Source organism: Aethina tumida, chromosome 4, assembly GCF_024364675.1.
Source record: "Aethina tumida isolate Nest 87 chromosome 4, icAetTumi1.1, whole genome shotgun sequence".
NCBI classification, from domain to species: Eukaryota; Metazoa; Arthropoda; class Insecta; order Coleoptera; family Nitidulidae; genus Aethina; species Aethina tumida.
This window is the reverse complement of record NC_065438.1, coordinates 16,298,124-16,315,971: the sequence shown is the minus strand read 5'-3', so window position 1 is coordinate 16,315,971 and position 17,848 is coordinate 16,298,124. Positions and strand designations below refer to the sequence as shown.

At 26.7% G+C, this 17,848-nt stretch overlaps 1 protein-coding gene across 3 annotated transcripts in view; it reads left to right on the top strand.

The window, feature by feature from the left end:
• The window catches only part of LOC109603327 (neuroligin-1), a 579,545-nt gene that overhangs the window by 504,252 nt on the left and 57,445 nt on the right, over window positions 1-17,848 (top strand). For all 3 annotated transcript variants that reach the window (XM_049967041.1, XM_049967040.1, XM_049967042.1), the window contains one exon: window positions 16,163-16,351. In XM_049967041.1, coding sequence (XP_049822998.1) covers window positions 16,163-16,351 — 189 coding nt within the window. The remainder of the gene's footprint in view (window positions 1-16,162; window positions 16,352-17,848) is intronic.

The window sequence follows — 17,848 nt, the reverse complement described above, 5'->3', positions numbered from 1 at the left end:
GCAACAACGTCCTCAGTGAAAATTATGTTCTTTACAAGCATATTCTGTAATATAGTGTATGCACACTTAGATATAATAGATTTATTCCAATCTTATGGGTTTGCGTCACCGACATGCTCATGACTGGCGCACGCGCAAAGTGACTTTTTGGATGGGTGAGTTAGCGTCACCAACATGCTTAAAGCAGTATATTTGTAGCTATACAGCTGACGTATAATGCTGTGTATATTTTATAAGTGAAATTGACTGGATTTATTGATTTCTTATTTCAATGGGTACCTACTTGTATAAACAAATTTTCTAAAAATAAGTAATAATAAGTAATAATTGAGACAGAATCACATCAAACCAGTACTTCAGCAATTAAAGCAGCCCGAACAATTGCGGTCAGTTGATTCAATCCAATCTGCGGAATCCGGAACCAGTAAACGTTTAAGCGTGTATAACGTTAAACCATTTCGCAGCCATTACCGTTGTTACGCCGTTTGTTCAACGTACGGCCGATGTCAGTTCAAAGATATCACGACCCGGTTTAATTAAGTTTTAAATTATGTACGTGCCCGCTTTAATTAAAACAACAGCTCCCCGCCCACGTGAGCGGCGCCAACTCCAAAAACTAATGCGTCGCCGTAATCAGATTATTGGCGACGGAAAAAATTCGCTTTGATCGTTGATTATCTTGCCGGCGCACTTGGTAATGGCATCGATGCGACATCGGGAATCGGAGCGTTCCGCACACACACATACGCGGGAGAGCGATACGAGCCAAATCCAATTTCCTCCGTATTTAAAGGCCATTTTTTGCAATGTCGCCGGTGAGAGCTGCATATTACGGATTCCTGGTGGCACCGCCGAGCAATCCTGCGGAAATGTCACACCTACACTGGTCCATTGTCCGGCCGGTCGGGCGTCCGGGAAAATATGCGAAAATCGCATTGATTTGTCGATATCGGACCCGGAAATTTGTATCACGAGCTGTGCTGGGAGGTTGAAAATTAAAGAAAAAACTAATGGGCAAATTATTAGGCTCTCGTCTTCGTCGAGGAATTTTTTAGTTAGTGGTTCTTGAAAATTGTACGAATTTGCTTCTTAGCCCTGTATCAATGGCCAATTAATCTATACGTATAAATAATAGTGGAGTGTCTGTTTGTAATATTGAAATAACCGTTTTTTACTACGTGCATATGAATATAAATACGGTACATACACCAAAATTACATTTTTTACAATTTATGTCTCTCTGTCTGTTTGTTCTGGCTAATCTCTGAAATGGCTGGACCGATTTTGATGGGACTTTTATTGGCAGGTAGCTGATGTAATAAGGAGTAACTTAGGCTACTTTTATTTTAGAAAAATTCTTTTATTTTTGAAAAATAAAGTAATGTTGCAATGTTCAAGTACTGTCCAGTACCACGCGCAGCTCACGCGCATACCACCACTGGGCCGTCACGTCGGGCGCCTCCCACCACTTCTCCCACCAACGATTGATTGATAGTTTGATTTGATTGATGGGTATCTTTTATAATTCCACCGATCCGTTCTTCTTATCTTATCTAATCTTAATTCAAAATATTTTGTTACATTTTTACTGCTTTCCTTTTTTACCTTTAAGTAATAATTATAAATAATTATAAATTAGGTACATTTGTGTTCAATATTCAGATTTACATTGACATTGATAAATTATTTATAGGTTATTTTATTTAGTTAGTAACGTAGATAGTTGTTTTTTTCTAATATTTAGTTATGACTAAAAGAAAGTCAAATCTCTCTAAATACATGAGAAAGGCCAAAAGCCAAAGATTGCGACGTGAAAATGAATCTGAACAAGATAGGGAAAGTCGTCTTACAAATTGTAGATTACGGATGTCCATGTCTAGATCGAATGAGAGTAGTTCTGAGAGGAATGAACGATTACAATTAGATAGAAGGCGTCATTCATTGTTAAGGACTCAAGAATCTTTGGAATCTCGAGATCACCGTCTAGAAAACGATCGTATTCAACACACTATCGAACGAAGTCGCGAGTACAGTTATTATGTAATAAAATATAGTAGTTTTTATAATCTATACATATAAATAAAAGTGGAGCGTCTATTTGTAATATTGAAATAACCGTTTTTTACTACTTGCATATGAATATAAATACGGTACATACACCAAAATAACATTTTTTACAATGTATGTCTCTCTGTCTGTCTATCTGTTTGTTCCGGCTAATCTCTGAAATGGCTCGACCGATTTTGACGGGACTTTTATTGGCAGCTAGCTGATGTAATAAGGAGTAACTTAGGCTACTTTCATTTTAGAATAATTCTTTTATTTTAGAAAAATAAAGTAATGTTGCAATGTCCAAGTACTGTCCAGTACCACGCGCAGCTCACGCGCATACCACCACTGGGTCGTCACGTCGGGCGACTCCCACCACTTCTCCCACCAACGATTGATTGATAGTTTGATTTGATTGATCGGTATCTTTTATAATTCCACCGATCCGTTCTTCTTATCTTATCTTATCTTAATTCAAAATATTTTGTTACATTTTTACTGCTTTCCTTTTTTACCTTTAAGTAATAATTATAAATAATTATAAATTAAGTACATTTGTGTTCAATATTCAGATTTACATTGAAATTGATAAATTATTTATAGGTTATTTTATTTAGTTAGTAACGTAGATAATTGTTTTTTTCTAATATTTAGTTATGCCTAAAAGAAAGTCAAATCTCTCTAAAAACATGAGAAAGGCCAAAAGCCAAAGATTGCAACGCGAAAATGAATCTGAACAAGATAGGGAAAGTCGTCTTACAAATTGTAGATTACGGATGTCCATATCTAGGTCGAATGAGAGTAGTTCTGAGAGGAATGAACGGTTACAATTAGACAGAACGCGTCATTCATTGTTAAGGGCTCAAGAATCTTTGGAATCTCGAAATCACCGTCTTGAAAACTATGGTATTCAACACGGTATCGGACGAAGACGCGAGTACAGCTAGTACCAAATAAAAACGAGTCTACACGTCAAAAATTTGATAACTTTACGGGCCACCGTTCATTATGTAAATTTCTGTTTTTGTTTTTCTTTTGCGGATTCACCTAATTGCCTTATTATCTATTAATTTTACCCGCGAGTCGTGTTACGTGCACAATGGTAGACAAGGGGTGGAAAACGGTATGATTAACGATCTCAGCTTTAGTAACAAGGTACTAAGAGGTTACTTTGCTTTGTGTTCGCACAGTAGACGTAAATTTCGTGGCCTCCTACAAAAGCCTTTTATAAATTAAGCCCGACCATTTGTTCTCAAGTTTATAATTATAATAATATAGCAAGAATGCATGTTTTATTGTTGTTTGTTGCTAGATTAAACTTTGCAAGTTTCGTGTCTTTTCAGCGTGAAAGCAAGTTCAAGTGTCGTGATGGTTACTGTTGGTATTTTAATAAAATACATTGTTGTATTAAACTTTTAGGTCAAACAACGTTAGTTTTGTATAATACTCAAATAAAAAACAATGTTTAGAGACAAAATCTTCATTTTATCATTCTTTTTATTTATTTATTTCTTAATATTGACTTAGGTCGTTACATTAAATAATTATTTTTATTAGAATAAAATAAAAATTAACTCATTTTTGATTCTTACTTATTTAAAAATATGTAATTCTAATTTACAATATTATATAAAAAAATTATTATGGTTAATTTTTAAAATTGATTTACACTACCAATTTTTTTATTTTTTTATTTTATTTGATATTTTAAATTTTTTAATCTAATTTTATTAAATTTAATGTTTCACTTAAATAAAATAAATAAAACTTAATTTTTACTTTAGATTTAAAATTATGTAATTTTAATATAAAATATCATTAAAATAAAATTTATTATATAATTAACAATTTTATTTCTAAAAATTGATAAATAGGCACATTTTTTCTCATTTAAAAAAAAGTAACAAACCTGACAATATTAAACTAAATTATTTGAGTGAATTCTATTTGATATTTTGTGATAAAAAACAGAATAGAATTATTATAAATAGAGAATTACTATTTAATTTTTTAATCTATTTAAATATATGATAATTTTTTTTCTATTTAACTTAAAAATAATTAAAATCAGCAATTTAAATTTATGAAATTAAAAAACAAATTAAATATATAAAAAAAATTAATTTAATTATCCTATTTAATTTTTAAATTTTTATATATTTAAATAAATCATTTTATTATTTTTTATAGCGTAATTTAAAATTTATATTAATAATATTAAATAATTTTTACTTTAATTGGCAAATTTTAATTTTTTAAATCATAAAAATTAAAATAATTTTATTTCATAAGTTCAAATGGTAAAATTATTTTTCTAATATTAATTACATAAATTTTATGAATTTTTGTTAATTTTATTGATTTTATTCATTTTATTAAGCTTATGAATGAATTTTATGAATTTTATGAATTTTATGAATTTTATGAATTTTATGAATTTTATGACTTTTATGAATTTTATGAATTTGGTACATTTCATTGATTTATATTGATTTCATAGATTTTTATGGATTTCGTAGATTTTGATGGATATCGTAGATATTGATAGATGTCGTAGATTTTATGGATTTTATGGATTTTATGGATTTTATGGATTTTATGGATTTTATGGATTTTATGGATTTTATGGATTTTATGGATTTTATGGATTTTATGGATTTTATGGATTTTATGGATTTTATGGATTTTATGGATTTTATGGATTTTATGGATTTTATGGATTTTATGGATTTTATGGATTTTATGGATTTTATGGATTTTATGGATTTTATGGATTTTATGGATTTTATGGATTTTATGGATTTTATGAATTTTATGAATTTTATGGATTTTATGAATTTTATGGATTTTATGGATTTTAAGAATTTTAAGGATTTTATGGATTTTAGGGATTTTACGGATTTTACGGATTTTAGGGATTTTATGGATTTTATGAATTTTATGGATTTTATGAATTTTATGGATTTTATGGATTTTATGAATTTTATGGATTTTATGAATTTTATGGATTTTATGGATTTTAAGGATTTTAAGGATTTTATGGATTTTATGAATTTTATGGATTTTATGGATTTTATGGATTTTATGGATTTTATGGATTTTATGGATTTTATGGATTTTATGGATTTTATGGATTTTATGGATTTTATGGATTTTATGGATTTTATGAATTTTATGAATTTTATGAATTTTATGAATTTTATGAATTTTATGACTTTTATGAATTTTATGAATTTGGTACATTTCATTGATTTATATTGATTTCATAAATTTTTATGGATTTCGTAGATTTTGATAGATATCGTAGATATTGATAGATGTCGTAGATTTTATGGATTTTATGGATTTTATGGATTTCATGGATTTTATTAATTTTATAAATTTTATGAATTTTATAAATTTTATGAATTTCATGATTTTATAAATTTTAGGAATTTTATGAATCTTACTTTATGAATTTCATAAATTTTAGGAGTTTTTTTATGAATTTTATGAATTTATAAATTTAAAATTTTTTGTTATATATTTTTTTAAATTTAATTGTTTAATTTTAAATTTTTCTACTTTATTTTTAAAATTTTATAAATTTGAAGAAACTTTTATTCTTTTTTAATTTATTTTTTTTTTAATTTTTAGTTCAAAATTACATCAGTAGTAATCATATATATAAATTTGTTCATGTACTTCCTTAATCGATGTGTAATTATTCAATCCATTTAAATTAAATTATATAGAATAGAATATATAGTAAAAGATATAAGAAAATATTATTCAAAAGTTGAAGAGTTGAAAATCATACCATTGTCAGTACATTATTCACAATTATGCATTTTTAACAATTTCTGACGCTTGCTTCAAAACCTGCCGTCAATAAAAATTACCCGGACATGTTCACTAGTTTTCCCTTATCCCTCGAAAATTTCAGGAGACCTTAAAATAAATTACGGAAGTGTCGAAAGTTTGAGCAAGTTTATTTTAAAGTTATTGGTTAAATTGAATAGAAAACACGTAAGGCGTATGAAAACGGAGTTTCAAATAACTCCCAACAATGCTTGTAAATATACTTAGCAAACGAAAGGATTTCGAAAAGTAGTAGAAACTTTCACCTCATTACGAACCTTACGACACCCTTTCCAGCAACTGTTCTCTTATTTATCGTATTATAAAACGGCTTCGAATCGACCCTTGAAAAGCGATCATTGATTCCTCCGTCCGTGATAATTAGGCCACGACCTCCATCTGAAAACCGGAGATAATGCAACTTTTAACTACCCGAATTAGATTAATTAAGATCATCAGTCAGTCTTTCAGTTCGGATTTTGTCGTCGTCGTCTTTTCATCGCACGGGTCGTATTTTAACTGTGACACTCGAAGCAAATAAAGTGCACGCGACATCGATGACGTACGTCTCGGATTCAGCGTTTGATTTATGATTAATATATGGGATTCCGTCCGCACTTCACTTCCAGAGAGTTAATCTGACCTGATAGGATCATCAGATGTAGTGTCATTAATTTTCGGGCCCCGTCGAGCGACTTGCTCTCCGACATCTAATGGGAATTAAACATTAATTCGGAACGTGCCATGGGAAATTGTTCGCGTGTCTTTTTATTAATTCCACTACGCAACGTACCACTCCACTTTGTTGTTTCGTCTGTGCCGCTGCTCCGGCGGGTTTGGCACGGTGCACTAAAAGGCACGGAATTTATTCGTTTAATATCACGAACAATCCGAGGGGTGGGCACGGGAATGGTGGCGGCTGTAGTCCTTTAATACAAAGTACAACAGTTTCATCTTTTGAGGGCAACATTGAATTTCAGCGGTCCATTATTACTTTCCCCAATAAAAATCAATGCGGGCTTTAACGGCATCTTTTATTGCTGAAACAGGATATAAGCCGCAGCGTCGCCCTTGTGGCACCCATAAACATCGATGCGATTAATACTCCCGACTTTGATGGAGTCAGACCGCAAACCAGATACATGTATACGTGGTGCCGGTTATATACCTTACTCCTCGATTTTTCCCACAACAGATTGACTCGTAAAATTAATGTACCAATACTCCATAACGTCGAGTTTATGGGTTAAGTATGGCGGCCCGGAAGTTAGAGCAAACATTGATGGGACAAATGTTGCAGTTGTTGATCATTTTTGAGTTATTGCCAAAGTTTTCTATAACAGTGCGTGGATGTTTTTATTAACTTTTTATTATCCTAGAAGAAATTTGCCAATAAATACTGTGGCCATATTAATTTTTGATAATTAGTTATAGAGTAAATGATCGTAAAATCACATAAAAACATTATATGACTGTTTCAAACTAATAATGAATTTGGACCTTCACAGTGATCCAGGCACTTATCCATTTGTCTTGATATAATTAGAGGGTCAATTTCATTCCTCCTTTCATTTCTCCATTTGATTTGAGCAGGTTATATTCCGTTATTTATCTAAGTGTTTATTATATAATTTCTTCTAATCATCACGGTTTTATGTTAGGCAGAACCACAACTACTGATTTGATATGTAGGACTCTGACTGATATAAGTTCCTAAATAGATCATAAAAGTCACTTTTATGAAATTTATGAATTTTATGAATATATTTTATTAATTTTATGAATTTTATGAATTTTTTGAATTTTATGAATTTTATGATTTAATCATTTTTATGAATTTTATGAATTTTATGAATTTTATGAATTCTACGAATTTTATTAATTTTATTGATTTTATTAATTTTAGTAATTTTATTAAGTTTATGAATTTTATAAATTTTATGAATATTATGAATTTCATGAATTTTATGAATTTTATAAATTTTATGAATTTTATGAACTTTATGAATTTTATGAATTTTATGAATTTTATGAATTTTATGAATTTTATGAATTTTATGAATTTTATGAATTTTATGAATTTTATGAATTTTATGAATTTTATGAATTTTATGAATTTTATGAATTTTATGAATTTTATGAATTTTACGAATTTTATGAATTTTATGAATTTCATGAATTTCATGAATTTCATGAATTTTATGAATTTTATGAATTTTATGAATTTTATGAATTTTATGAATTTTATGAATTTTATGAATTTTATGAATTTTATGAATTTTATGAATTTTATGAATTTTATGAATTTTATGAATTTTATGAATTTTATGAATTTTATGAATTTTATGAATTTTATGAAGGTTATAACAAAGTGTTCATTATAAAATTTCTTCTAATCAGCTCGGTTTTATGTTAGGCAGGATCACCACCACTAATTTGACATGTGTAACTCATGATATATGAAGTATTTAGCAAAATACGAAAGACTGATCGTCTCGCTGAAGCTTCGTTTTCTAATTATCAATGTGTTCAGTTCAATGAAGTCTATATTAAGTAATTTCTCTAAAATATTTGAGCAGGTGTTATAATCTGTCATTCATCAGTGTTCGTTATAAAATTACCAGGACTTATTACTTTGTTTATGGATTTTATGGATTTTATGGATTTTATGGATTTTATGGATTTTATGGATTTTATGGATTTTATGGATTTTATGGATTTTATGGATTTTATGGATTTTATGGATTTTATGGATTTTATGGATTTTATGGATTTTATGGATTTTATGGATTTTATGGATTTTATGGATTTTATGGATTTTATGGATTTTATGGATTTTATGGATTTTATGGATTTTATGGATTTTATGGATTTTATGCATTTTATGAATTTTATGAATTTTATGAATTTTATGAATTTTATGAATTTTATGAATTTTATGAATTTTATGAATTTTATGAATTTTACGAATTTTACGAATTTTATGAATTTTATGAATTTTATGAATTTTATGAATTTTATGAATTTTATGAATTTTATGAATTTTATGAAGGTTATAACAAAGTGTTCATTATAAAATTTCTTCTATTCAGCTCGGTTTTATGTTAGGCAGGATCACCACCACTAATTTGACATGTGTAACTCATGATATATGAAGTATTTAGCAAAATACGAAAGACTGATCGTCTCGCTGAAGCTTCGTTTTCTAATTATCAATGTGTTCAGTTCAATGAAGTCTATATTAAGTAATTTCTCTAAAATATTTGAGCAGGTGTTATAATCTGTCATTCATCAGTGTTCGTTATAAAATTACCAGGACTTACTACTTTGTTTATGGATTTTATGGATTTTATGGATTTTATGTATTTTATGGATTTTATGGATTTTATGGATTTTATGGATTTTATGGATTTTATGGATTTTATGGATTTTATGGATTTTATGGATTTTATGGATTTTATGGATTTTATGGATTTTATGGATTTTATGGATTTTATGGATTTTATGGATTTTATGGATTTTATGGATTTTATGGATTTTATGGATTTTATGGATTTTATGGATTTTATGGATTTTATGGATTTTATGGATTTTATGGATTTTATGGATTTTATGGATTTTATGGATTTTATGGATTTTATGGATTTTATGGATTTTATGGATTTTATGGATTTTATGGATTTTATGGATTTTATGGATTTTATGGATTTTATGGATTTTATGGATTTTATGGATTTTATGGATTTTATGCATTTTATTAATTTTATAAATTTTATGGATATTATAAATATTATGAATTTTATAAGTTTTATGAATTTCATGAATTTTTTATGAATTTTTTATGAATTTCATAAATTTTATGAATTTTATAAATTTTATGAATTTTATTAATTTTATTAATTTTATTAACTTCATGAAGGTTATGTTCTGTCATTTATCAAAGTGTTCATTATAAAATTTCTTCTAATCAGCACGGTTTTATGTTAAGCAGGATTACCACCACTAATTTGACATGCATAACTCATGATATATGAAGTATTTAGCAAAATACGAAAGACTGATCGTCTCGCTGAAGCTTCGTTTTCTAATTATCAATGTATTCAGTTCAATGAAGTCTATATTAAGTAATTTCTCTAAAATATTTGAGCTGGTGTTAAAATCTGTCATTCATCAGTGTTCGTTATAAAATTACCAGGACTTATTACAAGAAGCAGCGTTTATCTCACCATACCAAGACGGAGGGAATTTGTTTATGGATTTTATAGATTTTATGGTTTTTATGGATTTTATGGATTTTATGAATTTTATGAATTTTATGGATTTTATGCATTTTATGAATTTTATGAATTTTATTAATTTTATAAATTTTATGAATATTATAAATATTATGAATTTTATGAATTTTGTGAATTTTATGAATTTTATGAATTTTAATAATTTTATGAATTTTATGAATTTTATGAATTTTATGAATTTTATGAATTTTATGAATTTTATGAATTTTATGAATTTTATGAATTTTATGAATTTTATGAATTTTATGAATTTTATGAATTTTATGAATTTTATGAATTTTATGAATTTTATGAATTTTGTGAATTTTATGAATTTTATGAATTTTTTATGAATTTTTTATGAATTTTTTATGAATTTTATAAATTTTATGAATTTTATTAATTTTATTAATTTTATTAATTTTATGAAGGTTATATTTTGTCATTTATCAAAGTCTTCATTATAAAATTTCTTCTAATCAGCACGGTTTTATGTTAAGCAGGATTACCACCACTAATTTGACATGCATAACTCATGATATATGAAGTATTTAGCAAAATACGAAAGACTGATCGTCTCGCTGAAGCTTCGTTTTCTAATTGTCAATGTATTCAGTTCAATGAAGTCTATATTAAGTAATTTCTCTAAAATATTTGAGCAGGTGTTATAATCTGTCATTTATCAGTGTTCGTTATAAAATTACCAGGACTTATTACAAGATGCAGCGTTTCTCTCACCATACCAAGACAGAGGAAATTTGTTTTTTCCAGAAGAGATTAACTGTAAAATGAATGATCAAGAAGTTGGAGTAAAAATTGATGATTTAAACGCTGCATTTGTTGATCTTTTATGAGTTATCGCCAAAGTTTTACATAATAATCCGCCAGAATGGCTGGAACCTTTGACTAGTATTTGTGTGGAAGTCGCCGAACGCGAATCGGAGCAAACCACAAGCAAGATTAACTGTGTCCAAAGTTCAAACACAGTAATGGATCATAAAGTTGGTCTCAAACAGGATATTTAATTTTCGCTAATAGAGAAACTGCACCCAAGTCTTAAGTCAACAAAGGTGAGCTAAATAAGTTGGGTAAACTTTGCGGTTGTCCAAACTTCGGACACCTCCGCAAACCGACCCCGCAAGGTAAATTCGCATTCGCAGATGAATTATTCTCGATTGCAGCACGAGATGATTCGAACGTGGCCAAAACGAAAACACCGGAACGTGATGAACGCAGCGTGAAAATCTATCGAGAAACTGTTCAATAATTCAACTAATTACCAGTCAACTTTAGGTACGCTCAACACGAACAATTCGGACCTGTCCGTACAATAAACCCCGGCCACGCCACATCCACACATCCCAGAACTTGAATTATAATTTCGGACACACCCGAAATTATCTGAGAACCGCGTCCATAAATCTGCCGTTCCATTACATTTACATTTAGAGCAGTAAGTAAAATTTTCGGACGGCGGCGGCTCCGCACCCGTTCTAACAACCCCCGCCAGCCCCACCACGAAAAACGTAATGTATTCCGCAATTTACATAGCGATATTCATGTACAAATTTATGGCGCAAAAACGGGCCAAGCGAAATTACCGAAATTAAAAATGTTTGGAAAGTCGAAAAGTGCACCGGGAATATCTCTGGGAGCTGTGTCTGCAACGCGGAATTTTTTTCAGATAAAATCGTAATTTAGTGGGGCGATAAGTGCGCTTCTTAATTAAAACCTGGAGGCCGCCGTTGTGGATTCAATAATTCATTTCTGGGGGATTGCCGCTAATTCTTCGAGAGCCAAAAAACTAACTGAAAGCAATGTTATTAACGATCATTTGATAAGAGACGTTTAAAACAATTCTTTCTTCTAATATGTATTGATTGCGTTTTTTTGAGAAGATTTCTAAGAAATAATTTTCATTTTATCTGATTGAGATTTATTACAACTTTTTGTTTATTTAATATATGGAATTTATATATTAAAGAGAGAGATATTTGACACCTCGGTACGTTTAACTTAAGTAACTTAATTTATAAAATTTTATATTAAATATTGATAATATTAAATACAAAATAATATATGAATAATAATTAGAACTACTAGATGATTTCATAATTTGTTATATTAATTATACCCTCGAACTAACTAAATTTAAAAAAGTGAAGTAAAGATGTTTTTATTGAAATTGATTATAAATCTATTGAAAAATAGATGTCATTAAGAAATATAAGAACTGTCTTAGGGAGATTAATAAGAAATTAGATTATTTTTCGATAAATTTTTATTTTATATGTTGATACAAATTTATTACAACATTTTCAATATATTTATATTATATTATATATTTATATTATATATTCAATATATTTATATTATATATTCAATATATTTATTTAATATATTGAATAAAATATATTTTAGTTAATCTATTAATTTAATTAATAATAATTAATTTTATGAATTTTATGAATTTTATGAATTTTATCAATTTTATCAATTTTACGAATTTTGTGGATTTTATATAATTTATGAATTTTATGCATTTTATAGATAAAATCCATAAAATCCATAAAATCCATAAAATCCATAAAATATCACAGATTTTAATCGATTTTGGTACATTTGTTAGATTTTATGGATTTTATAAATTATTTTATGAATTTTATCAATGTTATGGATTTTATGAATTTTATGAATTTTATAAATTTTATGAATTTTATGAATTTTATGGATTTTATGAATTTTATGGATTTTATGAATTTTATGAAATTTATGAATTTTATGAATTTTATGAATTTTATGGATTTTATGAATTTTATGGATTTTATGAATTTTATGAAATTTATGAATTTTATGAATTTTATGAATTTTATGAATTTTATGAAGTTTATGAATTTTATGAATTTTATGAATTTTATGAATTTTATGAATTTTATGAATTTTATGAATTTTATGAATTTTATGAATTTTATGAATTTTATGAATTTTATGCATTTTATGAATTTTATGAATTTTATGAATTTTATGAATTTTATGAATTTTATGAATTTTATGAATTTTATGAATTTTATGAATTTTATGAATTTTATGAATTTTATGAATTTTATGAATTTTATGAATTTTATGAATTTTATGAATTTTATGAATTTTATGAATTTTATGAATTTTATGAATTTTATGAATTTTATGAATTTTATGAATTTTATGAATTTTATGAATTTTATGAATTTTATGAATTTTATGAATTTTATGAATTTTATGAATTTTATGAATTTTATGAATTTTATAACTTTTATGAATTTTATGAATTTGGTACATTTCATTGATTTATATTGATTTCATAGATTTTTATGGATTTCGTAGATTTTGATAGATATCGTAGATATTGATAGATGTCGTAGATTTTATGGATTTTATGAATTTTATGAATTTTATGAATTTTATGAAGTTTATGAATTTTATGAATTTTATGAATTTTATGAATTTTATGAATTTTATGAATTTTATGAATTTTATGAATTTTATGCATTTTATGAATTTTATGAATTTTATGAATTTTATGAATTTTATGAATTTTATGAATTTTATGAATTTTATGAATTTTATGAATTATATGAATTTTATGAATTTTATGAATTTTATGATTTTTATGAATTTTATGAATTTTATGAATTTTATGAATTTTATGAATTTTATGAATTTTATGAATTTTATGAATTTTATGAATTTTATGAATTTTATAACTTTTATGAATTTTATGAATTTGGTACATTTCATTGATTTATATTGATTTCATAGATTTTTATGGATTTCGTAGATTTTGATAGATATCGTAGATATTGATAGATGTCGTAGATTTTATGGATTTTATGAATTTTATGAATTTTAAAAATTATTTTATCAATTTTATGGATTTTATGGATTTTATGAATTTTATGAATTTTATAAATTTTATAAATTTTATGAATTTTATGAATTTTATGAATTTTATGAATTTTATGAATTTTATGAATTTTATGAATTTTATGAACTTTTTTATGAATTTTATGAATTTTATCAATTTTACGAATTTTGTGAATTTTATATAATTTATGAATTTTATGCATTTTATAGATAAAATCCATAAAATATCACAGATTTTAATCGATTTCATAGATTTTTATGGATTTCGTAGATTTTGATAGATATCGTAGATATTGATAGATGTCGTAGATTTTATGAATTTTATGGATTTTATGAATTTTATAAATTATTTTATGAATTTTATGAATTTTATGAATTTTATGAATTTTATGAATTTTATGAATTTTATGAATTTTATGAATTTTATGAATTTTATGAATTTTATGAATTTTATGAATTTTAATAAAACATTTTATTTATTGTATATAATAAAATAAAATATTTTTATTATCATAAATATAATATATAGTTAAAACTCTTATTCTAGATATATGGTTTTTAAGATAAATATATTTTATTCTTTATTCTGCTTTAATTTATAAAATTTTACATTTAAAATTGAGAATATTAAATATATAAGAAAATGTATAATAATTAAAAGTGTGATTTTTTAAGTGAATCTATTAATTTTCCTCTATAACAAGAATTTGTTGAAACTATTTGTAAATCTATCGAAAAATAGATGGAACTAAGGAATATAATTATTATTTTAGGAAAATTTCTAATTTATAAATTTATTTTACGATTAATTTTTATTTTACAGGTTGATTCAAATTTATTATAACTTTTTTTTAATATACTAAATAAAATATATTTTTTCTTAAACATCATTATGCTATATAGTTAAACTATTATATTAGTTATATGGTCTTACAAAAATATATATTTAGTTGCGTAAATTATATAACACAAAATATCTATTTTTGTGGATATTCAACACCTTTATGTTGAATATATAATATTAAATGTTTTTGCATGAAAACATATAATATTAACATTATTAAATACAGAAAAAAATGTATAATAATTAAAATTATCTATCGTTTTATAAAGTAATTTTAAAGTTAGTTAAAGTTATACTCATAACTGTTAAAATTAAAAAAATATATTTTTATTGAATTATTTCAGATAAACTTTTAAGAAATAAATTTAGTTTTCTTTATTTTATATATTGATTTATTATAACTTTTTGTTTATTTAATATTTATATGGAATAAAATATGTTTTTGCTTTATTATAAAATCGTTAAGCCTATTATTTTAGGTATTTGGGCTTCAGTGTTCCATGGAGAATAAACAAATAAGTGCCTCTAGTATAAAAGCTACAATGTACAAAATTTTGATATTCAATTTTAATAATTAATAAAGAATATGAATAAATAAATAAAATTATTAATGATAAAAGCCAATACTATAAAAATATTATCAGAGGCATTTACAATAAATTATTTTTGACTTTATTTCTGTAGTTTTTTATTCTGATCTATTACAAGGTAATAGTTAATTTTACACAAGTACACATCTTCTTTAAATAGATTATTATAAAATTTTGCAAAGGAAGCAAAAACAAACGAATCCAACCGACAAGAAAGATAAACGTGTTTCTGTCTACAAACACAATAATTCGGCCCTTCATATGCATCTGCATGTTCACCGCGTCGCTGATATTTCACATTATCTCACCTGTCACACCGACTCGCATACAGAACAAAAGTTGTGGGCAATTGGGTGGCCAACGAAAGGCATAAAATAGAGAATTCGTCCATCATTCGCATCAAGAACGAGAACCGTTACCGCTGATATCTGGCGATACATCAAGACGGAAAAGGACCTAAATCCCGAGTCCCCGCAATAAATCTGCATTATCTGCCTGAAAAAGAAGGGGATACGTTACATTCACTTTATAGATGTGTGAACTTGGAGCGCCACTATAAATATTGAACACCCCACACGGCACGTTCGAATTATACTTTAGTTTTTTGATGTATGTGTGAGATCAATCCTAACGGATAACTTTTTTTCTTGTGTCGTTTCCAGGTTTTCTAAAGACTGGCACGAAGGGCAGCGCCCAGGGTAATTTCGGATTGATGGATCTGGTGGCCGGTCTGCACTGGCTGAGGGAGAACCTGCCCGCCTTCGGCGGCGATCCGGAGAAGGTCACGTTAATGGGTCACAGCACGGGAGCGGCCCTGGTCAATTTCATCGCCGTTTCGCCGGTTGCAAAAGGTAAAAGTGCGTCGTGATTTGGCGGTCGCGATTCAAGTTTCGCACGGCAATTACGGGAAATTAATTTGTCATGCCTTTAATAACGGGGTGCCTTCAAATAGTCCGGACAACCCCTATGGGTTTAATCAAAATTTAATTCAACGTATCTACTAATTACAAATGTAGCCGCGGTTTGCGTAGCCTTAAGGGCGGTCCCCGTTTGGATTATCCCCGCGATGAAATTTATATGAAATCCTCAATTTAATGGTTCATTTAGTTTTGCATTAATCACCCGAATTGACCTCGTTTAATTGATACAGTTGAATAACGGTCTGTACATTTATCATGAAGTATCGTTTCCTGCACATCGAAATCTGGATGGCTTTAGATTAAGTTTCCGGGTTTTATTTTTTAAGTGTATTACAAATTCCCCGGGGGTTTTTACGACTAATTAAATGCCGGGAATAATTATATCCGTGGGAAGTGTTCGAACGAACCTTTTGTAGAGGTACACGCAAAACTTTTTGCTCATTTGGTCTAATTTAACTTTCCTTTTGGAATATTGCCGCCGGGTTAATTTATCTGAAGACTTTTAATGGCTGCTTTGAGTGCAAAAACATTTAATTATGTAGTTAACGTGATAAAAGAATAATTAAAATTTTCACAAGATAAAATGATTTGCAATTAATTTCTTAATCCGCTGTTGACAAAGGCACCGCCGCTGGTGAATAGTTTTTGTAATTAACTTTGTAAAACTTCAATTAATCGTATTGTTCCGGAAGGGACACGAATCTAAATTAACATATTTATTCGGTATACAGATGTAATATGAAAGCTGGGTAATTTCATTAAAGCTTGATGAGGTTTTACAATTTTTTTTTTAAAAAAGTGAACACATGATACATGTTTTAGTGGAGTATAAAAAGGTTGTCAGTATCACACATTTAAAGAAGTTGATTTTTAACAACTAAACTTGTTATAAAGTTTGTAAAATGAACCAGAGAAATTTTATTAATAGAGTTTTTAACTTTCATATTTTATAATGAACGCAGAAAAAGTTTCTGTAAAAAGCTTACAGAATTTTAATTATACAATTTTTTCGAAACTACTAAAACCAAATAAAGTCTGCAACGTTTTTAGATACTGATTCATCAAACCCAACTAATAACTTAATATAAAATTACATATACACAATGTGGTGGATAAGAATAGTGTTAAATACAATGTACGAAAAAAAATGTCAGAATGATATAGTTAGAAAGTTACAAAAATTTTAAAATATAGTATGAACATTTATTCATCGAAATCATGGAGCAAAAATCTATTTAAAGTTGACTTCAAAATCTGAAGTTTTAATTATAAATTAATGTCAGAATTTAATTTAATTAAAAAAAAATACACTAAATTAAAACATATATAATTAATTTAAAAGTAAAATACACAATTTATATTAAAAAATTAAAATATTTCATTTATAATTAAGAAAATAATAAAGTATTTAATTTAAAATTAAAAAAA